General features: G+C 34.0%; 2 protein-coding genes and 1 long non-coding RNA gene across 3 annotated transcripts; 1 reads left to right on the forward strand and 2 right to left on the reverse strand.

Annotated features, from left to right (window-relative positions):
• Positions 1–2941: 2941 nt before the first annotated feature.
• Positions 2942–3864, reverse strand: LOC105796738 (uncharacterized). The gene is made up of 3 exons (XR_008194054.1): positions 3669–3864; positions 3454–3516; positions 2942–3371 (listed from the first exon to the last, which is right to left on the reverse strand). It is a non-coding gene; the product is annotated as an uncharacterized LOC105796738 (long non-coding RNA).
• Positions 3865–16657: 12793 nt separating this feature from the next.
• Positions 16658–23982, forward strand: LOC105796739 (COP1-interacting protein 7-like). The gene is given in 14 exon segments (XM_052628026.1): positions 16658–17104; positions 17593–17772; positions 17920–18043; positions 18119–18158; positions 18293–18345; positions 18424–18479; positions 19036–19188; positions 19363–19535; positions 19995–21508; positions 21597–22526; positions 22615–23011; positions 23014–23031; positions 23154–23219; positions 23430–23982. Coding segments are annotated over 14 exon segments (3831 nt in total). The 5' UTR covers positions 16658–17045; the 3' UTR covers positions 23498–23982.
• A 163-nt stretch (positions 23983–24145) lies between these two features.
• LOC105796740 (60S ribosomal protein L14-1) lies at positions 24146–25906 on the reverse strand. Its single transcript, XM_012626539.2, has 5 exons — positions 25761–25906; positions 25553–25654; positions 24685–24814; positions 24482–24594; positions 24146–24385 (listed from the first exon to the last, which is right to left on the reverse strand). The coding sequence occupies exons 1-5, from the start codon at positions 25761–25763 to the stop codon at positions 24329–24331; spliced, it is 405 nt and encodes a 134-aa protein (XP_012481993.1). The 5' UTR covers positions 25764–25906; the 3' UTR covers positions 24146–24328.
• Positions 25907–26342: the final 436 nt, after the last annotated feature.

The raw sequence follows: 26342 nt of genomic DNA on the forward strand, positions 1-26342 counted from the left end.
AAGAATCGTTAACAGAAACGATGAGTAATATTTTGGTTGAGAACGAAGTTCAATTACTTATGGGATCGACGGCTGCCAAGAGGCAAGCCGACTGAACGCAATGAAAAGTATCAGTTGGAATATTCGTGGATTGGGGAGTCCACGAACAGTTAAAAGGCTGCGACATTTCTTAAGGCAGCATAATCCCCAAATGGTCTTCTTAATGGAGACGAAAATTAACAAGCAATGTATGGAAAAAGTCAGAAGAAGTTGTGGGTTTCTAAATGGTATTGAGGTTGTTGCGGAGGGTTCTAGAGGTGGACTATGTTTAGCTTGGAAAGGAGATATTTTAGTCACACTAAGAAGTTTTTCCAGAAGTCATATTGATGTTATGGTGAATGAAGAGGTTGATAATGTAGAGTGGAGACTCACAGGATTCTATGGATCCCCTTATGTTAAAGATAAAGAGGAGTCTTTGAACCTTTTACGAAAATTGGGATAGAATCAGGAACACCCGTGGCTTGTAACTGGGGATTTCAACGAAATTATGTATTCTTTCGAGAAGAAAGGAGGGCTTCTAAGAGAAGAAAGAAGAATGGAGGCTTTCAGAAAGACCCTTGAGGAATGTCAATTAGAAGATCTGGGGTATACAGGGGCTTGGTTCACATGGGAAAGAGGGAATCTGCCTGAAACAAACATCAGAGAAAGATTGGATAGAGGTGTTGCAAACGACAAATGGAGAAACCTTTTCCCAAATGGTAATATTCAACACTTAATTCACTCGATCTCTGATCACTGTCCAATTTTACTCAATACAAGAAATGGTACTGATTATGTGGGGAGGCAAAGGTTCAAGTTTGAGGCATGGTGGATTATGGAAGAGTCTTTAGAAGGAAAAATTAAATCATCTTGGGAGACACTAGCTGATTCTTTAATGGAGAAAATGGAAATGCTTCAATCGAATTTAATGGTATGGACAGAACAAATTAGGAAAAGCCGTGAAGGGTTAAAGAAAAGGCTAAAAAAGAATCTAGAGATGTTGTTGGAGGAAGAAAACAATGATGATGTGTTGGCAAAGATTATTGATACGAAGGTGCATCTAAATTTAGAAATTGACAAAGATGAGAGGTATTGGGAGCAGAGGGCAAGAGCAAACTGGCTTAAAGTTGGGGATAAGAATACAAGTTTTTTTCATAAGTATGCTTCGGCTCGTCGGAAAAGAAACAATATTTTGAGGCTTGAATTAGGGGGTGGAAGAGAGGTGACTGAGGAGGATAGGATCAGTAAGGCTGCGAAGACATTTTTTCAGGAACTGTTTACATCAAAAGGGGTTGGAGATTTATCTCATCTCTTAACAGGTATCGAAGGAAAAATCACGTCAGACATGAACACAGGTTTAACGGATAAATTCACGGCAGAAGAAGTGTTTTCAGCCTTGAGAGGAATGGGGCCTACGAAAGCGCCAGGGCCTGATTCTTTCAGCAATACGACATATTGTAGGGGAAAAAGTCACCCGTTTTTACCTTGACTGTTTAAACAGGGGTAAAACTCTTGGCCTCTTCAACTCTACTGAAATTATATTGATTCCAAAAACCCAGAATCCAAAAAATTTAGCAAATTTCAGACCAATTAGTTTATGCACAGTTATATATAAACTAGTTGCAAAGACAATTGCAAATCGACTTCAGAGGGTTATTGGGCAGTGTATTGATGTGGCGCAAAGTGCTTTCGTCCCAGGTAGATTAATTTCTGATAATATTTTAATAGCTTATGAACTCCTTCATACCTTTAGACGGAAACGTATAGGAAAGAAAGGTTTTATGGCAGTTAAGCTCGATATGAGCAAAGCTTATGACAGAGTTGAGTGGAGGTTTCTTAGAGAGGTGATGCTGAAAATGGGCTTTACTGTTGAATGGGTTGATTTAATTATGAAATGTATTTCTTCTACATCTTTCGTAGTCAACATTAATGGGAAAATAGGGGAAATTTTCCAATCTTCCAGAGGGTTGCGCCAGGGGGACCCCCTCAGTCCATTCCTTTTCTTAATATGCAGTGAGGGGCTTTCGGCATTAATGAGATTGTCATTAAAAGAGGGTAAGTCGAAAGGGGTAAGAGCAAGTAGGAAAGGTCCAGGAATATCACATTTGCTATTCGCAGATGATTGTATTATGTTCATTGAAGCTACCACAAAGGGAATGAGAGTGCTAAAAGGAGTTCTGAAGGAATACGAAGACTGTTCTGGTCAGTGCGTTAATTTTGAAAAATCCACAGTTTTTTTCAGCTCAAATACAGCAGATGAAACAATAGGTGAAATTTTAGGCAGTTTAGGGTTAAGAGGGTCAACAGATATGGAAAAGTATTTAGGTCTCCCTAATATGATTGGAAGACGTAAAAAGGAGTCCTTTCAATATTTGAAGGATAAGGTCAATTCCAGAATCAGAGATTGGAGCATTAGATGGCTTTCACAAGGAGGAAATGAAGTTTTTATTTTACAGGCCATTCCGACTTATGCTATGTCATGTTTTCTTCTTCCTAACTCTTTATGTGGAGATTTGGAAAAAATCTTTGCTAATTTCTGGTGGCAAAAGAAGCAAGGGCAGAAAGGGATCCATTGGTGCAAATGGGAGCATATGTGTAGAAGTAAAGAAGAAGGGGGGTTAGGCTTCAGGAGTTTGGCCAAGTTTAATATCTTTCTACTTGCTAAACAAGGTTGGAGAATACTCACCAATCCAAGCTCATTGTCTCACAAGTTTTAAAAGCAAAATATTTTCCAGAAACTAATTTCTTAAACTCGCGTCTTGGGAATAATTGCTCTTACACATGGAAGAGTATATGAGCTACTAGGGGTACTCTATCAGAAGGATTATGCTGGAAAGTGGGGAATGAGAGTGAAATTTCGATGATGAATGATAGTTGGATACCAAATTATGCCAGGTTATCATCGCATGTTGTTAATTTACGTGATTGTAAAGTTGCAGATCTAATTGATGAAAGTAAGAGGGAGTGGAAACAGGGCTTGATTGAGTCTACCTTTCCAATGGAGATAGCTGAGAGAATCCTCTGCATTCCGCTTGCAAAAGAGCCTCACAAAGATTTTCCAGCCTGGAGGGGAGAGTCATCGGGAGAGTTCACCGTGAGAAGCGCCTATAAACTATTACAAGGTAATGAAAATGATCCTAGGGCTTATGCCTTACAAACTGAAACTAGGGATTTTTACAAAAATATCTGGCTCCTTAATCTACCTTCGAAGATAAAAATTACAATTTGGCGAATAGCCTGGAATTATATTCCAACGTGGGTGAATCTGCACTTCAGAAGGCTCCTAAGTCAAACGACATGTTCTGGGTGTGGTAGAGCAGCAGAAACCACAAATCACATTTTTCGTGAGTGTCCTGTGGCAACAGAAGTATGGGAAGAGTTATCACTCTCGAAGATTTTACATGAACCCTATATGGAATTTTTAAAGTGGCTTACCTGGGTTTTCAATCAGAATAATCCCAATATGCGTAGGGTATTTTGTTGTGCTCTTTGGGCAATCTGGGGAGAGCGGAATAAAAGAGTACATGAGAAGGTTAGTAGATCTGGGAAAGAAATTACAGGTTTTGTACAGAGATATATTTCAGAGCTCAAGGGGATCGAAGAAAAAGCTACAAAAAGTATAAAAGAAGGTAGAATGTGGAAACACCCACCTGGTCAGTTTATAAAGCTTAACTTTGACGCAGCCTTTGATGAAAATGCTCGACAATCGGCAGTGGGAATTGTGGCCAGAGACAGTCAAGGAAACGCCCTTTTATCTATTACAGAGCTTCATCACCAAATAGCATCAGCCTTTGCAGCAGAAGCAATTGCTTGCAGGACAGCAACTCGAATCGGTATAAACATGAAATGGCCAAATATTATTATTGAAGGTGATGCACTTTCAATCATTAAGAAATGCAAAACACAAGCAAATGACAGATCAATGGTTGGAGCATGTATTCGAGATATTCATCAGTTACTAATACAATAAAAAAGACACTATTTTGAGCACACGCCTAGAGAAGCAAATAGTCTAGCTCATATGCTTGCAAGGGAGGCATTAAAGGAAACAGAAGAAATTTACCTGATTGGTAGAGTTCCGAATTATGCCGAGCGACTGAAGGAAGATGAACGGAAGGGAGTACAAAGAAGCAGATGAAATGAAGGACACAAATTTTTTAGGCTGAAAAAGGGGAAACCCAAAAGTTTGAAGGAAACAACCTCATGGATATCCGGAAACGTCTTAATGAAGAAATGAAAAAATAGATTTGAAAAGACGGGGAAGGATTTGGTTCTGATTGGGCATGATAGCGGTGCATTTATTAGGTTCTAGAGGTTTCTGTTTTACAGTTTTTTAAGTTTAAAATTCAAAAATAAGGGGGGATTGGTTTTATGGGTTTTAATTTGCTTTCCGGGTTTGAGTTATAGGCCTTTGTATTGGGTTCATTTTAATTTTGGACTTTTTTTGTGTTGATTTGCTTAATTTTAGTAATAAAGCCCAGTCAGAATTTATTCAAAAAAAAAAGTTCTACAAATTTTACTGCTACTTCAATTGTTCTTTAAAAAAAAATCGCTGTTTCCTCAATCTCTAATGTAATCCCCATTAGTAAAATTTTCCCAAATCAAACACCAAAGAACCGAAGATGTGCTCAAAAAGATCTCAACCTTAAAATTAGATTTCATCTTTAATTAAATGTTTTTATTTGCTGCATTACCAGAAAAAATATTTATTTTAAATTATATATTTGCATCTCATCAACTTAAATAAATAGTAAATTTAAATTTTATAATTAACAAAAGAATTAAGTAATTAAATTGCGTGATAATTATTTTAAAAATAAAATTTAATATTGTTATATAAAATTTATAAAAATATATATTTGGGAAAACCCCGGCATAAAGGGGTGAGAATAATAGTATATAATTAAATAGAAAATTTCATAGATTTAATCAAATTCTTATAGTTGGATGCATATTTGCATGTTAAAGAATATGCAATGTAGCTTTCATTAGTTCATAAAACAAAGAAATGTTTGGTAATTGATTTGACCTAAACTTTTTTGTTTATTAAAAGTTTTGTGGTCCATATTAAGGTAGTTTGTAAAGGTCAACATTAAATCTATTCGATTTAATTAATTTTAAAGTTTTAATTATTTATAAATGAATTATTTAATTTATAATATATATAATTATGAGTTTGGAACAAAATGTCATTTATTTTCCATCATATCACTATATTTACATTTTAAAATAATTAATATTTAACTTAAAATTATTAATTAAAAATTTTGATGTAAACAAAATTTTACTATTAAATAGAACTCTAAAACATAAACTATATAAGAAAAAGTTGTGATAATTATAATTATAAATTGATTTACATTTATTAGTTAAAATAATTATAGTTATAAATTGATTTACATTTATTAGTTAAAAATATGTGTATTCTTTTTTTTAAATATTTTTTTATATTTTATTATGAGAAAACATTTGGTACACTGCCAATAGAATTTTTAAATTGTCTTATTCAATTTTCATCTAATATGTGTGCAATACAGGATCGACATTTGAGGAAGCTGATTGGAACGAGTGATAGACAGGATGGACTTTATTACTTTCGGCGCATGTAACTGTTAAAGTGGCTGCAGTTGTGGGTTCATCTTTGGTGGAGTTATGACATAAGAGTTTAGGACATCATTTCGAAAAAGTAGTCAGATTATTATTATTTTGTTAGTAGGTGTAGGGAACATTTAAATAAAGCATGTGAAGTGTGAAATCGTGCTAAGCAGCCTAGAGAGTCTTTTCTTTTAAGTAATAATAAAGCATCGTGAATTTTTGAATTAATACATCATGATTTATGGGGTCCTTATAATCCCTCCTCTTCCTGTGGAGCAAGATGTTTTTTGACATTAGTTGATGATTTTTCAAGCGATGTATTGGTATATTTATTGGTTGATAAAACAAAGGTTTTTCAATTTTTTATGTTCTTTATTGCCATGATTGAACGCTAATTTTCCAAGAAAATCAAGATAGTACGAAGTGATAATGGTATTGAGTTTAATTGAATGAAGGACTATTTTTTGGCTAATGACATCTTATTCCAAACCTCTTGTGTTGGCACTCTTCAATAAAATAGACGAGTAGAGAGAAAACATCAACATATTTTAAATGTTGCTCACGCTTTGCGTTTTCAAGGGAATTTGTCGTTATGTTTTGGGGAGAGTGTGTTTTAGTTGTGGCACATCTGATTAATAGAACTCCCTCTATTGTACTTTATAATAAAACTCCCTATGACATTTTGTTTGGTTCTCCACCCTCGTATGATTATTTGCATGTTTTTAGTTGTTTGTGTTTTCCTCGTAATCAACAAGCAAAAGGTGACAAATTTGTGAGTCAAAGTTGAAAATGTGTATTTGTTAGGTATCCTTTTGGAAAAAAAAGGTTAGATGTTATATGATTTGGAGAGAAAGGTTTTTTTGGCATCTAGGGATGTTCGATTTTATGAAAATATTTTCTGACACTTGGATGTTGACACTGCTAGTGTCGAACTTATACATAACTTGGATGAAAATATTTTTGTTTTGTGGATGAGGGTGAGGTGCCAGAGGGAACGGAAGAGGTTAATGGCGAGCCTCGCCCCTCTTCGTCACCACAAACACAATCGTCTATTGTCTCAATAAGGATGTGCCAATAAATATGGCTGCCCAACTAAGTAATGGTTCGCAATATTCAACTTATGGTTCGAATGCTTCTCCTGATTCCTCTATGGGTTGAGGTATGAGAACGAAAATCCCCTCATCCAAATTAAAGGATTTTGTGACATATACTGTGATTAACAAAAGTCTATCTCTCGTGTCACCTGCTTCCTCTCCTTCATCAGGTACACATTTTTGTATAGCACATTATGTTAATTGTGATAAATTTACCGCAAAACATAGAAATTTTCTTGCAACAATAATTGCAAATGTGGAGCCATAGTCTTTTAAAGAGGTTGTGAAAGATGCGGGGTGGCATAGTGCTATGCAAAGGGAGGTTCAAGCTTTGGAGGCTAATGACATATGGACTATAGAGTTTATTCCTCCTAGAAAGGAAACTCTAAGTAGCAAATGGGTGTATAAGATAAAATACAACTTTGACGGTACCATTGAGATATTGAAGGCTCGTTTAGTTGTCTTCGATAATCATTAGATTGAAGGAATCGATTGTAATGAGACTTTGCTCCGGTGGAAAAAATGGTGACTGCTCAAACCTTATTGGCCATCGCTGCATTAAAGAATTGTGAGCTTTATCAAATGGATGTTCACAATGCCTTTCTGCATGGGGATCTTGATGAGGAGGTATATATGAAACTTCCACTTGGTTTTGACGCTTCGAATCCGGGCACAGCGTGTAGGCTTTGAAAACCTTTGTATGGTTTGAAGCAAACACCTCGCTATTGGTTTGCCAAGCTCGTTATAACTCTAAAAGGGTATAGCTTCATACAATCTTACTTTGATTATTCCCTTTTTACATATACTAGGGGCATTGTATAGATTAATATGCTTGTGTATGTTGATTTGATCGTTTCTGGTAACAATTCAACAGCATTGAAGTTTTTTTAAGGCCTATCTCAGTAATTGTTTTCATATGAAGGATCTCGGAGTACTAAAGTATTTTTTGGGTATTGAGGTTGCTTATAGTGCTCAAGGTTTGTTCTTGTGTCAACATAAGTATGCACTTGATATTATTTTTGAGATAAGATTATTGGGACCCAAACTAGCTAGCTCTCTTATTGAATAAAACCACAAACTTGCACATGCTACAGAATAATTTATTGCAGATCCTGAATCCTATCGACATTGATGGATCGCCTTATATATTTGGTTGTTATGCATCTAGATTTAGCATATCTTGTGCATGTTTTATTTCAATTTATGCAACATCCCAAGGAGGAACATTGGGATGTGACAATTGGAATAGTTCGTTATTTAAAAGGTGCTCCAGGCCAAGGTATCTTCCTCTAAGCAGATAGTGAGTTGTCTTTAAAAGGCTGGTGTGACTCAAATTAGGTTGCACGTCCCATCACTCAATGATCTCTAACTGGATGACTCATGTTTCTTGGGAAATCGCCTATCTTCTGGAAAACTAAAAAGCAACACACTGTCTTTCGATCCTTAACTGAAGTAGGGTATCATTCTATGGCCTCTGTTACTTGTGAATTGAAATGGTTAAAGGCTTTGCTACTTAGCTCCGGGATGCATAACCCTAAAGCTATTCATTTGTTTTGTGATAGTTATTCTGCTCTGGATATTGCTCGTAATCCCATTAATCACGAACATACAAAGCATATTGAGGTGGATTGTCATTTTACTATGAATGCAATTTATGATGGTCTTATTTCTCCCTCATATGTCTCTACTACATATTAGCTAGCAAGTATATTTACAAAGGCTTTGGGAAAGAAACAATTTGATTATTGTCTTAGCAAATTGATCATTTACGATTTGCATGCTCTAACTTGATGGGGGTATTACGGGAAGATTAGTATGCAATATTTTGAGATAATTTATTTAAAGGAGCAGTTTTCCATATTATAGGAAGTAAATGGTGAACAGGAGTAATTTTCCTATTTTGATTCTAAGTAAGTTATGACATGTATATATATTCTCTTATGTTGATTAATGATATTTTGTGACTTTCCCTACTACTGTCAATTTTAAATCATGTGATAATTATTTTAAAGAACCTTTTATTTTGTCTTTTACATAAAATATTATTTTGATTTCTTGAATTATCTCAACTCTACTTATTATTTTTCATCGTATTTTTTCTTTATCAAGGGTTTTAGCGAATTCATAGAACGAATGCGCTTGTTTCATGGAAAACAATTTGGTTATTAAAAATGATTTAGAGATTCATGGAAAATAAGTCATTTCCTATGTAAATTGATTTACCTTTTGCAAAATATAAGTCATTTTTGAAAAAACTTTTATGAGTAATTTTATTTTTATATAAAAATTAATTTAAATCAAGCCTAATATTATTATATTAATAATTATCATTTCATTTTAATTTTTAAAATATTAAATTATTAAATTATTAAAATTAAATATTAAAACATTCAGAATTACTAAACATATATATTTAATAATGTAATCCTAAACTGAATCAACATGATTAATAAGTAAATGGAAAATTTCAATTAATCCATGTGCTACGAATTTGTTATGAATTTAATTGATTTACTTTAATTAAGTTAATTTTATTTTTTAATTTATTGAATTGATCAATTTTAGTCTTCATATTTCTTTAATTATAAAATTTCAACCTTATCCTAAACTAAAACAGTTAAATTTGTTTGGTTAAATATCACTATTAGTCTTATACTATAGTTGTAGATTTTAGTTTACATTCTCCAATTTGATCATTCTTAGTCCTGTATTTTCTGAATTTTAAAATTTCATTATTAACACAAAACGTTGACTTTTTTTAAAGCAATATATAAAATAAAAATTGACATTGCATTACACTTGTTATAATATATCTGTCGCATAAGATGTTGGGAATAATAAATTTTAGTGAATTTAGCATATACCATTTTGCTAAAACTTCATATAAATAAAAAAGCCAAAACAAAAATCCCAGTGAAGCAAAGAAACAAGAAAATAACAGTTTTTTAACTGTCAATTGGACCACTTTATTTATTTATTTATGGAATTACTCAAGTTTAGTTGTCAGCTTGTAAATATCTTTTGATATATTAAGATCAGATTAAAAGATAATTTTGTCTCTATATTATAAGTGGGTATTCAATTTTAACTATTTTTATTTTAATTACTATTTTAATTTGTATATTTGGATTAACACATGCTTATTCAAATTTTACTTATTAAACTTTGATATTTAATTATCAGAGCTAATAAAAATTTAAATTAATATATAATAAAATTATATTTTGACCTAAAATTTTGGTTTAGTCATTTAAATTATTATAAAGATATAAGCTATTAAAATAGTGAAATTGTATTTTAGTTCTCGAGAAATATACACTTAATTTCGTCTACAATTTTTTTTTCGACTTCGTCTTTATTTGATCCCAAGTTTAAAAGCATACTATAATAAATGTGTATGTTTTAAATACTAGATTAGATTATTAGTGATACATATTGCTTATTGTGGATTTAAAATTAAAAATAAATAGAGCACATAATAATCTCTTAATTAGTTTATAAAATTTTTAAAATATATATTATCAATGCAATAAAATAAAATTCAATTAATTCTTTCACATTTTTCTTCTTATGAAAAATAAATGTTCATAATTTTTCTTATATAATTATTGATTGAACAATTGGAATTTTCAAATCCATACTTTTAAACTTTGTATTTAATTTCCAATTTCAATGGCCAACTTCAATGACTATTTCTATTTCTATGTACCTTGAAGGAAATATTTAATAATGAGATTAAATCTAAAAGACTTTTTTAAAGGTATTTTCATTTTCTTTAGCCAATGTTTTATCAATCAAAGGGTTATAAAATATTATGTTTAGAAGAAAACTAATGAAAAAAATAAATGGAAATAAAGTTTCAAGATAAGCTCAATGGTATCAAGAATTGGCTCAGAAAACGACTTGTTAGTTGAGAGAATTTTTTTCCTTTTTTGGGTTTTACAAATTTATAGATATTTAATGACTCTGTTTTAAAAGCCAAAAGTTTTTGTTAGAAAGTTTGATGATCAAATTGATAGAATTTGTGTAACATCCCGGAATCTAGGTTAGAAGTTTTGAGTTTTGTGGTTAGGGTCAGTGAGTGGGTTGAACATCGGGGTTCAATTTCGCGTTTTAATGTTAGAATAGGTTTGCTGGTCTGGTGGTTAATTGTGTGTTAATGTATCTCTGGGTCTAGTATTTGAATCCTTGTGAGTGTTTTTTTTTTTACATTTATTTGTTTTTATTTTATTTTTTAAAGAGGGGAAGTTAATTTTAGAATAGAAAATAAGTTTACGTTCTTCATTTTTTTACTTTTTCTTTTTCTTCCCCATCGTTCCTTTTTTCTGTTCTTTCTAATTTTAATTGCGTTTGTTTTTGCTTCTTCTGTTTTGCACAATTTATTTATTGTTCCGTCAAAGGAGATTGCTCTTGTGTGTTTCGTGTTATCGGATGTGAGTCAGAATAGTTTTGTGGAGGCGAAGCAGTTAATCCTTGTTGTTTGCAATTCTGATTTAAGATGTGTTTCCGAAACTGTTGATTTTAAGTGTTGAGTTATTGATGGATTGCATGATATTCTGCATATTTCAGTACATTTCTGGATTTCCAAAGGATGGGGATCGTTTCGGTGTCAAAAACACGAATTTCAAGCTGTTTCAGTGTGGTTTCATAACCACACGGGTGGCCACACAGGCGTGTGCCCCACACGGATGGCTCACACGGCCATGTGAAATTGGGAATTAGGGCTTTTGGGTAAATTTTGGTACCACACGGCCTGGTAACATGGACATGTGTATCCACACGGGTATGTGAGATCTCCACACGGCCGTATCTCCTCTACTCTTTATTTTTGCCATTTTTGGACAGTGAGTTACACGGGCTGCTCACAATGGCGTGTGTCCCCTCCACACGGGCGTGTGTGGCCTTCACATGGGCGCGTAGACCCCCATACGACCTGGGCACCTCCACTCGACCATGTGGCCCTATTTTGCAGAATTTTTATTTTGAGTCATAAACTGTCTGTTTTATGTTTCTGTGTAATTCGAACCTCGTTCAAGCCTCGATAAGTGTGTTTGGGGCTCGATTTAGTTTGGTTTGTGTATATATACGTTTATGGGCTTTAATTTTATTACTCGTTTATGTGATAAATAAGTATGAGTTTATTATTGTTGACGTAGCTGAATATTAGAATACAAGTGTAATCAAATCTGAATCTGTTCAACTGGAAATGTTAATGTCCATTTCTGTATGATGTTTGCATAATATGTGCATTGTTGCATAGCATGAAAATTTCGGGATCTGGCCATGAAGAGAAGGAAGACAGAATTAGCAATTTTAATTGTGATACTTTTGTATAGCGATTTACCGCACTATCCTATATGTATACTATCTCAACTATATACAGTTACTCAAGTGGCATAGTTCCACATTGTGGTGTGTAGGGTGGATGAACCTATTGCTGGATCGCCGGCACCCCTACGGCGTAGCGGAAAAATTTAATAATCGGCGACCCTAACCACGGATCCATGTGTGAGGAACGAATCGGGGTGAAAAGAGTTACGAAATTACCTAATGCTGTTCTAAGTAGACAGCAACTTCTCAACAACGTGTAGTCTGATCTACAGTCGAACTAAGCCGCAATCTATTGAGACTCTGACCTCTACGTGATCCACCTAGTTGACTACGAACGGAAGAAATCCCCAAAACAGTTTTGAGAGTGAATTTTCTTTGACGGCTGCTAGACCAAAACAAAGAAAAACGGGATACTTATATCCTTATTATTTATTTTTTAGGGTTTTATTTATGAATTAAAATAAATATAATAATATTTTAAACCGAAAATTATAATTACATTAATTATAATATAATTTGATAAACCATATATTTATTTGAATTCATATGCTAACCTCATTATGTGTACAACAACCTTGTACATAATGTGTTGAAATCGAATTAAATTAATTCTATAATTAATTTAATTCAAGTGACACCTAAAACAATACCAACTATGGTTTATTCCGTTCATTTTAACTATAGGGTGTGACCACAGAGGTTCTTGTAACGTTAGCGTAATACTAGAACGATTCCAATGTTACAAACAATGAGTGGCATCTAGCAATGCATCATTGCTACCTAAGTCACAAGAGATCATGATTCGACATAACCTTTTATGATTAACCTTTTATGCAATAATCCTTAAGTCCTTTATCTCTGGATTGGACACAAGTCATGGAATAGTCACACTTGTATAGTCCATTCCATGTTCCTTGATATTTTAAGCAGACTACGATATACAAATAGGTATAACATCTCATATCAACTTATTTGAGCATGGCCATGCATTTCTAGTCTCACTTAATCAAGTGGCCTAAGATATTTCTCCCATTATGTAGGAGAGACTTATTCTATATCGACCAACAATATCCCTCTACATCGATTGTGGTATATCCAACACCAGCCTTTATAGAACAACCAGTTACGGTGTACGTTTGACTGTATCAAAATATACTACTCACGATGTTGGGATTATGATGATCTCAAGTCTGAGGATCATATACATATTAATCACTATGAGTAATGTCGTGACAATTACATAATAATCCAAGAAACATACTCATAATGGGTCAGTCCAATATGTTGTTCTCTAACACACATATTCATGCATCGATTCTGATATTCCATATCAATGATAACTCTTTATCATCAATCAACTACATGTTAGTCTTAATGCATTATTGTTATCCTATCCAACAATAATACTTGACTAAGGATCTTTTAAGAATAATCATTTATTCTTAGGATATTATTAGAAAACAGTTTATTTATACACACAGAAAAGAAACTGAAATAATAATGGTAACGCCTTATATTAATAAACATGATAAATCAAGTATGTTATTACAACCATCTCATGATTGATCTTTGGGCATACTCTAACACCTATTATGTTTCTGTGTGGTGTGCATGGTGGACGGGCTTACCATAGCCCTTATGTGGTGTGCTGGATGGACGAAGTGGTGTTTGATTGGCAGGATGAGATCTTGACTTGTGCATTTGTTCGTATCTGGATATACGTTTGTTTGTCAGAACATTTTGTCTGTTTGTGTGAACTTTTGGTTATTGACAATATAGTTAATGTAATGTAAAATGTCCCTAATTAATGCGTATGATTGGATCGTCATCTCTGTGGTTTGATATTGTATTTGACATACCGATTGAGACTTTCGTAAGTGATATTTTTATACATATGCTTGTCTGAAGTATTTATTGTGTCACTCTGTCTTTTGCCATCTGTTCATGTTTCGGATTCACACTGAGCTCGCATAGCTCGTCCTTGTAGTGTTTTTCTTTTCAGGTACATTCTGTGTTTTGAAGCTGGACTCGGTATACCAAATATCACAGAAATATATGGTTTGATTCGGTTTGAGTAAAATCTCATAAGTTTTATATAATAAAATTAAGTCGGTTTTAAGACGATTATATAAACTGTGATACAAGTTTTTATGCTGGACTTTCATAAGGTGTTATTTGGACTGAACTTTAGAAACTATGGATTTTATTTCTGAATGTTTGACTCCGGTTTAATATTGTTTCAAACATAATGAATAAAAAGGTTTTCTTGGTTTGAATTGAAGTTTTAGTTTCTGCCACTTCTGGTGGCCAATGTAACCTCCAGGATTTGGTCTAAACTTCTAGGCGGGTTTTGGGGCGTTACAATTTGTAAATGTGAATGGTTAAATTTATTAAATTATTTAGAATTAAAATCAAATTGATAGAATGTGTAAGTATAGAGGACTAAATGTGTTATTATACCAATTAGAAAAAAGGCTTTCCGTTATCAATTTAACGATAGGTGACCAAAACAGAAACAAATTAAAATGTTAATGCCTAAATTAAAAAACTTTAAAATTGAATAACCAAAATAGAAACGCTTGGATGACAATTTGTATAATTTACCTTTTCTTTTATTATACTTCATTAATTAGTTATTATCAATTATTAAAATTAGAATTTTATCTTCAAATTATCAAAATCAAAGTTGGAAGCTTGAATCAAAGTAAACATTTAGTGCCCAAACAAGGCAATATTTAATATTAAGTTAAAATTTAGTTTCAATTTTGTCTATGAGTACCAAACTATAAAGAAAATTATTTAAGAAATAATATTAACAAATAGTAAAAAAATTATAAGCGAAATTAAAAAAAATTGTATAGTACATAGGATTGAAATTCTGCCACAAGTCTTAATTATTTATTTTTAATTTTTAAAATATAATTTAAAGACATATGGCATGATTTCAATCCCGTGGAATTGTAAAATTTCCATAATTATCCTAAAAGAATATCATGTGTCTTATTTATTTATTTTTAATTTGTTAAAATATCAATTAATGATACTTAAAAATAAATAGTTATTAAAAATTAAAGAAAATTAAAAAAATTAAAAGAGGTCTTTAACCAAATGATACTTAAACTAGGGAGAAGCAAATAAAATTTGTTGGGGTAGGGATTAAATTATATATTTTTATGATAGTAAAACTGTAATGTCACTATTTTAATAGCTTATATCTTTATAAAATTTAAAGGATTAAATCAAAATTTTATCATTTTTGAGGTTAAAGTACAATTTTATCATTATTAAATTAAAATTTTATAAATTATAAAAGACCTAAATATAAATTTTTTTTGTTTTAGGGGGGCCGAGGCCCTGCCAGCTCCCTGGATCCGCCTCTAACTTAAACAAATGTAATGCTTTGTTAATCTCAAGCTTTTCAAAATCGGACCGGTTGTCGAATCAATCAAGTTACCAGTTCATTGGATTAACAAATTCTGACGGTTTGATTAATAAATCATTAAAAATTAATAAAAAATATTAAAAATCAATTCAATCGCCGGTTTAACAAATTTTTTAATTCGATTGAACTGGTTAATATCGATTCCCAACTCAATTGATTCAAAATCTTTCTCAGATCAATATCCTAATCGGTTTTCGTTCAACAAGTCTGGTCAGCCGATCAAATTCGGTTCAGGTAACGTTGGCTTATCTTCAACTTTCTGCTTAATTAAGAGAAAATTTGTTGTGAAGGATTAATTTAGTACACGTGAAGAGCTTGCCAAAAAGAAAACTAAAATTTTAATGATTGCAGTTGCAATCACAATCTAATGAAAATTACTAATCATGTTTTGCATCATTATAATTTGGAATTTAAAAATTTCAAGCCTTAAAAAATTATCAAAGTTTCTACGTAAATTTAATAAAATAAAATAAAATTGAAATAATAAAAATTATCAAAGTTTCTACGTAAATTTCCATCTTATGAAGTGTAGTGTGATGACCCGCGGTGAAGGGGTTAATCACTATTACTAGAGGTGGATACCTGATTCCGATAAAAATTTATTTAAAATTAATTTGTAAGAATTTAGTATTAGGTTTTCAGCTTATATCAATTTCAAATTTGATTATTAGATTATTTTATCACATTTTTATATAAAAAACTTGATTATATTTTATATCTCGTAACAATGACTCACATTCTAAATTAGTTCTAACGCATTAAAACGTTTTAATTGAGTGTTCAAAATATCAATACCTTATCACTTAGATCCTTTCGTTAATTTAGTAATTAGATTATTCGATGTTATAAAAGTGAGTTAGTATTTAATGCCTAATCCGATGAAAAACTTAATTGATATTATACGTACCGTACTCAATTAATATATTTTAAAATTTAAGAAATAATTCAAAATATGAACTGTGGAAGTCTATGTTTTATATATTATAAAAAATCAGTGTTTACCGTTGACAAAAAAACAAAAAGGGTAGTTGCGTAAATTCATGAAATAAATAATTTCATCAACTAACTCCTTTACGTTTCAGCATTCCCTATGCTTGCCGTCAACTGTACTTCAAATTCCCAATTATACCCTCTTTCTTTTTCCTTTTTTTCATTTTTACCTCCTCCCAACAGAACAATTTTCCGACCAAAGTGTAAATCAAACAGGAAAATGTTTTGTAATTTCTTTCCTCTCAGTTTCCCACTCAACGAAAGTAGCAGTCTTTGGATCCTCCATTTTTCTCTCCCTAAAAAGATGCCCTTTTTTTTTCACTCTCTCACTAAAAGCCTTTATATATTCTTTTATGAGAACTTTCCCATTTCTTTATGCCTTTCTGATTCTCTGCAAACCCCCCTTTTTTTCTGGCGGTTCACTGAACTGAGCTATCTTTAGAACCCAAATGTCTTTATCTTTTTTTTTTTCCGTGAAATTTCATGAAAATTGTTGCTTTTTATTTATTTATTTCATAACGATGTCATTTCACTGTTGAAGATTTGCCTTTTTTTTTCTTTGAAAGAGGTTAACAATGAAGTCTTCAACTCAGCTTGACTCAGCTGTGTTCCAACTCACACCAACTCGAACCAGGTAATGTTTGTTTTCTTTGATTTGTAGCTAATACTTAGCTTGATATATGTATTAAGCTTGCTTCTACAACGTTTTAGGATTTGTAATTCTATAGTATCGTCTCTAAGTTTCGAAGTAGCATTAGAGTTTGTTTATTTACTTGGTATGTGAGCATTGATATATGTTTAAAAAACTTGTCACGGAATCATTACTCTCTTTCTGGTGTGCAATACACTTATGGATCTTTGTTATTTGATTCATATTCAATGTGAGATTAATGCACGCAGTCCGGTTTCATATGATGTTCGGTATAGAGTCAGGGTTGGTCCACTCTGAGCACCACAGCCATTGCGGCACTAGTGGGGCATTGGATAATGGGTAGTTAATAGTTACAAGTAGACTCTGATATCACTTGTGACGGAATCATTATTCTCGTATCGAATTTGGTATTGTTTGTGTATAATATTTGTAGATATGAATTTTATTAGATTCTGCATTGCTTTCATCAGGTTTGAATTGGTGATATCTGCAAATGGGAAGTCAGAGAAAATGGCTTCAGGTTTGCTTAATCCATTCCTTGCCCATTTGAAGATTGCACAAGATCAGATTTCCAAAGGGGGTTATTCGATTATCCTTCAACCGGAACCCGGTATTGATGCCACTTGGTTCACAAAAGGAACCATGGAAAGGTATGCAAAGGTTGGCCTTGGAGCTATTGTTTTGATGGTTGAGTCCTTCATGTATGTCGAGTTTGTTGTCGAAAAATGGCTCTAGGATGAATCTTTTGTTTCCCTTTGAAGTTGGCACGAGATACTATTTGTTTTTCATTTTTGAAGGTTTGTTCGATTTGTGAGTACTCCGGAGATCTTGGAACGAGTGTACACCGTTGAATTAGAAATTTTGCAGATTGAAGAGGCGATTGCAATTCAAAGCAACAACAATATAGGATTGAGTGCTGCTGTAAGTGAAATGTTTGTGAGTTCTATTACATGTATACTGTAAAGATTAACTCTATTTTTTTCGTTCTTATGATAGGCTGAAGAACATCACTTAAAATCTTCAGAAAGCATAGAAGGTACTGCTAGTAACTTATTGCCTACGATGTTCGCTTCTAACTCCATCCGGATTAGTACCATTTTACATGTAATTACGAATGGAGTTGTTTATTTATTTTTTGTTCTCTTATTAACACCTGATGTCTTTGAACAGGCAAAAGGGCTACATTGGATTCCAATGAGGAGAAAGCCATCATTCTTTACGCAGTGAGGATCCGCTAAATGATTCTTAGCATTTGTTATGATTTATGGGAACTTGTTTAACTCTTTTTCTCGTTTTGGCAGCCTGGAGCACGGCCACCCTTAGCGAACGGGTCTGCTGTACAGGAAGAAAATCCGAAGTATGTTTTACTATTGCTTGCATGTTATCTATAGTTTTTGGTGGTCACTTCGAATTTCACATAGTTTGCATATTATCTATATTATCCTCTGTCTGCTTTACCTTCCAACTATACAAGGTTTACATACTTGAACTTGGCTCACTCGGCAATTTTTAGCTACCTACATGAAAGATTGACTGAACAGTGTATGAATTAAATCCAAGTATTCTTGAAGGTTAGAGTCAAGTCCAAGTAGGTCATGAGAATTTCGAGGAAGGACTAAAACATTATGGTTTCTAGGGGACTTCAATGTTTTGCATAACATTTTGTTGATTTTTCTTAATATTCATAATAGAGGATAAACATTTAAAGTTAATTGGCTAAATGCGGACATTTCATAATTTTCTGAGTAAAAGAATTTTTTTTCTTTTTCTAAAAAAAGAAAAACTGAAGGCAAAAAGAATAAGACAAGTCGTATGTGGCATCATGTTAATTTTCAGCTGAACATAGTGTTGAATAACATAATTTAATTTGTTGGAATAATCTAACACGTTATTTTTTCCCGATATTTTACTAGAGTTCAACTTTTGAAAGTCCTCGAGACGAGGAAGACAGCACTGCAGAAAGAGCAAGGTATGGCTTTTGCACGTGCTGCAGCTGCTGGTTTTAGCATTGATGACATGGCACCTTTGATGTCATTTTCTGAACGTTTCGGAGCCTCTCGTTTGAGGTATGCAAGCTTTTCTAACAGGGCACTTAGTTGTATTCAAAGCATATATATATTATGCATGATCACATACTCGAACATGATTGAATGCTTTTTCAGAGGTCAAAATTACTCATGGAAGAATAATTGACAAACTGGTGAATGATTTCTCCATCACTTCATTTTTTTTCATTGCAGGGATGCTTGTGTAGAGTTTACTGAATTATGGAAAAGAAAGCATGAAACAGGCCAGTGGCTTGAAATCGAAGCAATGTCTAGTCGAGCTGATTTCTCCGCTATGAAAGAGCTCAAGCAAGCATGGCCCGTGATTTCAGAAAACAATGGAAAATCCGGTCTTCAGTCAAGTACAGGTATGTTTTTTTAGAATTTTCTTCTAGATAAAATGTTAGTTCACCTTTTCTTTTACATGACATGACATGTGTTCTGCTATTCTCTGAGTAACGGGAAGGTTACTTTAGTATTATTGCTCTTTTCATATAATTTGAAAATAAAGATTTCTCCGTACAATGATTTGTTGATATATGTATCAACATGTTCTGTGCATGTGTGATTATGTGCATTAATCTTTCGTCTATCTGGCCTTGCTTCTGGTGCATGTGATAGTCCTAATTTTCAATGTTGGAAACACGGTCTTGTTTAATTTTAAGGGAAAACACTACTGTTTGTTTTCGGGTTTTATTTATTTATTTTGGATGGATTATTTAATGAGAGGTAAGTTATTCTCGTCTGATTTTCCGCCCACTCTATATGCTGGGACTTACAAATTTTCGTATTATGAACTGAAATAAGTAAAATTCCGACATTGCCAGATGAGAAGCCTCCCATTGATCAACAGACCCCGGGCCGGCAAGAGTATTCCCAAGCCCAATTTCCGTGTCCTCTGTTTCCTCCCTGGCCTATCCATTCTCCACCAGGTGGTATGCCAACCTTTCAAGGATATGCTATGCAAGGCATGTCCTATTATCCACACTATCCCGGAAGTAGTCCATTCTTTCAACAACCTTATCCATCAATGGAGGATCTGAGCCACAATGTTGGTCAAAGAATACAGAGACGGCATTCTATGGATAGCCAGAATGGATCAGAAGCTTGGAAGCTGGAGAGAGCAAAACCTCAAGATGATGTGGAGTCGGAGAATGAAACTTCAGTGAGTCCAAAATCAAGAAAAAAGCGTAGCAGTTCGGGTAAAAGACAATCTGGAATGGTCGTCATTCGGAACATCAATTATATCGCTTCGAAGAAGCAAAACTTGTCAGATAGTGACTCACATTCTGGCCCTGAAATGGACGAGGAAGATGGAAATTCAGTGCAGAAGAACTCTCTAAGATCCTCAAAGGGGAAAAGAAGTCAAGCGAAGCCTGTTGATACAGAAGAAACGGTTTCCGGGAAGGAGATAGATGGTGGACACTGGCAAGCATTTCAAAATTATTTGCTTAAAGGTGCTGAAGAGGAAGAACGTAGAGCGAACCAACGCATTTTTTCGGCAGAAAAGGAGGTTCAAGAAAAGAGAATACTGAATAGAGTGAGTGAAGACCCTGTAGTTTTAGGTGGACAAGAAATGAGTCAATACGAAGAAAGGAACATGACCGACATGCATAGAACTAGTGCAAGTAGCGGTCGCATGCTTAAAGCATCATCAAATGATCAGTCTTTGACTTCGATAAAAGGTGGTCACTCAGCTGATGATAGGAATTCCGTTGATGGTTCACATTATACGGAAATAGAGGGTAGGAGGGTGTATAGGAGTTCCACGAATGACGAGTTTATAGTAAATCGACAACAAAATACGAATTCTCCGTCAGGTCGATTGGCTGTTAACTGGTTTGAACGGTCATCAAACAATATTAATGATGATTCCTACATAGTTCCTTTCAGGTCAACTTCAGTCCCTCGAGTCGGAACTGATGATCGCAATGCCATTGGTATGGATTCCGAGTTCTCGTTGTCACTTCAGAAATCAGGAACTGCATCTAACAGGGTCGGAAGCCAAATCAACTACAAAACAGATGATTTGACTTTGATCCCTGAGCGGGGAATGGAAATTGGGTCGATTGGTTATGATCCTGCCTTAGATTATAAAATCCAGGTTGATGCTGAATATGCTACTTCCCTAGATAAGAAAAAGAAAGAGGGCATGAAAGGGTCTAAGACTTCAGAAATCTGGAAATCGAAACTTGTTGCAGATCCTTCCGATAAAAAGAAGACTGTAGGACCCATAAGGAAGGGAAAGCCTTCGAAAATGAGTCCTTTAGATGAAGCAAAAGCCCGGGCTGAGAGGCTAAGAACATATAAAGCTGATCTTCAGAAAATGAAGAAGGAAAAAGTATGCTAATCTCAACAATCTTTACAGCTAACTTGGACGGTTTATCAAAATAAATTATTTATTCATTTTCTAATACTTTCTTTTTCAGGAAGAGGCGGAGATTAAACGACTCGAAGCATTGAAGATGGAAAGACAAAAGAGAATTGCAGCTAGAAATAGTTCCAATGCAGCTCAGCCATCTACGGCCATGCAAAACAAGAAGCAGTTGCTGTTGAAAATTTCCCCCAGCTCTCATAAGGGATTGAAGTTCACTGATGCTGAGCCTGGATTGTCGTCGCCACTACAAAGATCCATCCGGATTACTCCTGTGGTATCGCCTGCTTCTCTTAAAACCCCCAAACCGAGCAAATTGAACAACGGAACCAACTCCGGTGGAAATAGATTAAGCAAGTCGGTTCCATCATTGCCTGTACAAAAGAAAGACATCGGCAGTGTAACACCTGATGCAAAGGTATCCATGGCAAGGATTAGGAGATTATCAGAGCCGAAAGTAAGTAGCAGTGCACGTGTTTCTTCGGTGAAGTCACGGAACTCGGAACCATCACCCAGAAGAAAAGCATTTCGAGGGCCTGAAAGCAGAAAAATATCAGCAATTGTGAACCATGATAAGAGTAAGATCGTATCCCTCCCAGAGCTCAAAATTAAAACAACTAAAGCCCCCAATATTACCCACAGCAATTCCGGAGGAAAGGGAATGACTCAGAAGGTGAATAGAAGTGTATCTTCTACCACCGATGTTACTGAACTGTGTAAGAACCTGGACAAAGTTTCGTTCAACATTGATGGGGATGACAGTATGATAATTGAAAAAACCATTGTGATGCTTGAACAAGAGAAGCCCTCTGTTCCCCCAGTGAACTCATCAGAAGGTACTGCAGCAATACAGAAGGGAAATGACGTAGGGAGGAAAACCAAGGAGGTGTCAGATTATCCCTCCACTCGTGCACCAGTTTCTTCACTGAATGCCGGGTCACTTGATCATGAACACCTGACACAACAAAGATCACAAGCTTATGAGGTATGGTTTGCTGAATTTGACTGTAAAGGTTTGATTAGCCTATAGCAGTTCTCTAATTCATCTTAACCGGAAATGTACAATTTTTCAGGTGCAAAAGGTTAATGTGAGTAACACCGAAAAGGAACCATCGAAGTTTACAAGTTCTAGTGTTACCAAAAAACCTTATCAAGCCCCTTTAGCTCGGGTCTCTTCTTCAGAAGATCCATGCAGTGAAGTTTCAGATCATGCAATAGCACCTCCAACTAGATTGCAAGCTGCATCGAAAGAGTCCGAGAGTGTTAGAGCTCGTGTAGCTGATTCAAAGAACTTGAAACTAGAAAAGATTCCTGAAGTGCCAGATAAGCATCAAGTAAAGGAGTCACCCAAAGGGATTCGGCGGCTGTTAAAGTTCGGAAGAAAGAATCATAGCTCAGCTACAAGTGAACATCGCATTGAATCAGATAGTGTTGGTGTTAATGATTCTCCAGCTGATGAGTTTGTCACAACCGCGCATCTACTAGTGAAGGTAATTGCCTTATAGTTCATCTCTTGTGCACTTGTCATATGATAGTTGTTGTTCTTTTGTAGCTTTGGTAGTTTTCCAACCATATTTTATCCAAAACCATCTAATTTTCTCGTTGTTGTCAGTTCATACGTTGAAGAACCTAATCTCTCAGAATGAAAACCCGACAGCTAGCCACACACTGAAAAAGTGTAAGTATTGCTTCACATTGAACCATACTCATTCTTTGGTTCCTTTTCTTAAGTTTCGCTGACTTTTTAAGTATGTCTCTAATACATATTTGAACATATCCATGGTGGACAAATACCAATATTGGATTATCATCCTCGAGTCCGAGTAACAGAGTTTTACATCATTAAAGTTTGATAATCTAACATGAAGGACTTTATATAATCATGCAGCTGCTCGCTCATTTTCCCTATTGTCACCATTCAAAAGCAAGACCAGTGAGAAGAAGTTGACAGCTTGATGATGAAAGGTGAACCGAAGTGTCTCAATTGTCTCGTTTATATCGATTTCCAAAGGAAGTTCCTTAAGTAGACACAATGTTAAACCAAACTGGTTCTTAGCAAGTGACATCCCAGCATGATTTTATGTACTCTCTCTGTTGTAGCCATGGATTTCTGCCATTGTTTTACTGTAAATGAGAGAATGCCTTTGATTTTATCCCATTACCTCACAAGTCACAACCAAACCAAACATGAAACTATCAAAACCCGAAAAAATATAAACCCAACCCGAAGCCGTTCAAACCCACCCAATTGCCACAAGAATGCAGTTCGCCAAATTAACACCATTTTAACAGCAATTGAGTTGTACATCGACCCCTTACTTTTGTACCTACTTTTGTAATAAAAATTTGCCTTTTATGTATCATTGGTGTAGAACAATTGATGCAGTCTCTTATGTGTTAAAATTCACTTGTGAAATCTACAGTGTTTATAGTTCAATTCATCATCTGTTCTTATTTTTTAAGTTAAATTTATTTAAAAAATACTGTATTATTAATCAATATATCAGGAAATATCTAGCCCAAATTCTTAAAGATTTTGCTGCCATCAAATGAACAGCCAAGACATAAACACCAGAAATTTGAAAGGAAAAGAATACTGCAACATGCAACCACATTGAGCAAGCAATATATAGCAATAAACTCACTACAAAATCTGTCATACAGCAAATAAGGTGTCCTCAAAAGATCTTAATCCTTTGTTTAATAGAAAAACGAAATCAATCCCAAAAAGAACTCACGGAACATTGATGAAAAAACTAGCAAAAAATCCCATAATTCAGAATTACTTCAAGATGCATTCTCCTTTTTAAGCTTTGCAAGCTCTTGCCTGACGACTCCAGCCTTCTGCTCAGGTCAAAGTTCCGAAAAAGCATATTTAGATGTTGATAAAAGAAATTACGTGTAAAACAGGTAAATGTATTAGTGGTGCAACAAACCAACCTTGATCTTAGCTAACATAAGCTTGAACCTATCGAAGTCGGTGAGCGCTGCCCTTCTCTTCTGGACAATCAGCTTTCTACCCCAGGAGCTATTCTCCCATTTGTTCTTAACATCTAAGACAATCGCATAAAACTGATAAGAAAGAGAACATTATTTTGAGAAATGACAGTATGACAAATGTGAGTAAAAATTAGCATCCCTACCAGCCTTCTCCATGGCTTCAATCAATGTTTTCTTCTTTGGAACTCGGGGAATGTCAATTGTGATATCTGTCAAAGTAAGCCTCTTGAAGTTCATTTGGCCTCTGACCATATCTGGGGCGTCAACAAGAGCCTGGCATACCAATATATAATAAAAAATTCACTTTCGTTTTTTATGCAATCATTACCTATCTTACTTTAACTAGACTCATGATTCTATCCTTATGTATGGTCACTAAAACTAGAATGAACCACAATTAGCAAGTTGCACATTAACAAACATGCTCACCTAATCCATTTAAGATTAGATGGATGTTCCCCCGACTCTTTTTTTCTCCTGAAAGACCCTTCTACAACCCATATCCGACCCATTAAAGTAGATGCAAATATGCAGTCCTCACACTCCCAATAAGCTTACATAATGTTGAACACATACAGATATCCGACAGTCACTCTTGAGTCCGAGCAACATAAGGTTAGAATAGTGATTCTAATAAGCTTCATCACTACAATACCATGACTTAACATCATGCAGATTCATTTCAATAACATGTTTCAAACTAGGTTCCACTCAAACAAGAAATATACAGAAAACCTAGTTTTAATCACACTCTTTAGAATCAAAACAACTAAATTCCACTATAAATTAACAAAATTCATCCATGCACCAAATTTAAACCCAATTAAAAAACCCTAATATAAAAAACTTCAAAACCATGACACACTGAATTTTATCATTTTTCCCCTTAAATCATACAACTTCACACTAAACCCATCATACATTTCATAATTATAAATCCACCATACGCCTAAAACGATAATAAAAGAAATTAAAATGATGTTATATTAAATATTAAAAAAAGAGACATACTCTGTTCTGGTCAACAACATCAACGATGACAACCAACTTGCCGTAGTCTTTGCCGTAGTTAACGAGAGCCACCCTCCCGATCTCAACATACCTCTTGAACGGCTAAAAAATAATAAGAAAATTAAAAAAAATTAAAAATTCCATTTATACATGAATAAAAATCATGGACGATATCCTCCATTAAAGTTTTTTTTTTAAAAAAACTCACCATTTTTTGCTGTGAGTGTGTGAGAGTGTAGGAAACTACAGAGGCGAGAAGGAAATAAAAAAGGAGGTGCGAACTGCGAACTACGGATTTTAGTTTATAGTGGATTTTATAGGGTGTTTATAACCGTTGGATCTAGGGTTTTTCATTTTTGGGTTATGATGATGAGATTTGGGCTAATCAAATTTCGGATCTCTTTTGTATAGGCTATTTGCTTGAATTTGGGCCTTCTTTTTCTCTCTTCTTATTGGGCCAATGAATATCTTTCCTCCGGCCCGCTTTGAATATTTTTTTCAGGTTTGAGCTAGAGTTTAACTCTACTACTTAAATGATTTGTTTCACAGTTAAAAAATATAAAATAATAATAATTCCATATTAATATTTATAATTAATTAGAATTTGGGTTAGACTAAGCTAGCTCAAAATAAATAACATTGCTTGCAAAATGAGTTGAATAATTAAATTAAGTAGGAATATTATTTGAATTCGGATCAAGAATTGGTTCGATATATTATTATGGACTTAGAAATTAACTCAGTTTTTGAATAAATTGGTCAAAACAAATAAGTAATTAAAATTGAAACA

This window comes from Gossypium raimondii, chromosome 3, assembly GCF_025698545.1.
Source record: "Gossypium raimondii isolate GPD5lz chromosome 3, ASM2569854v1, whole genome shotgun sequence".
In the NCBI taxonomy this organism is placed as follows: Eukaryota; Viridiplantae; Streptophyta; class Magnoliopsida; order Malvales; family Malvaceae; genus Gossypium; species Gossypium raimondii.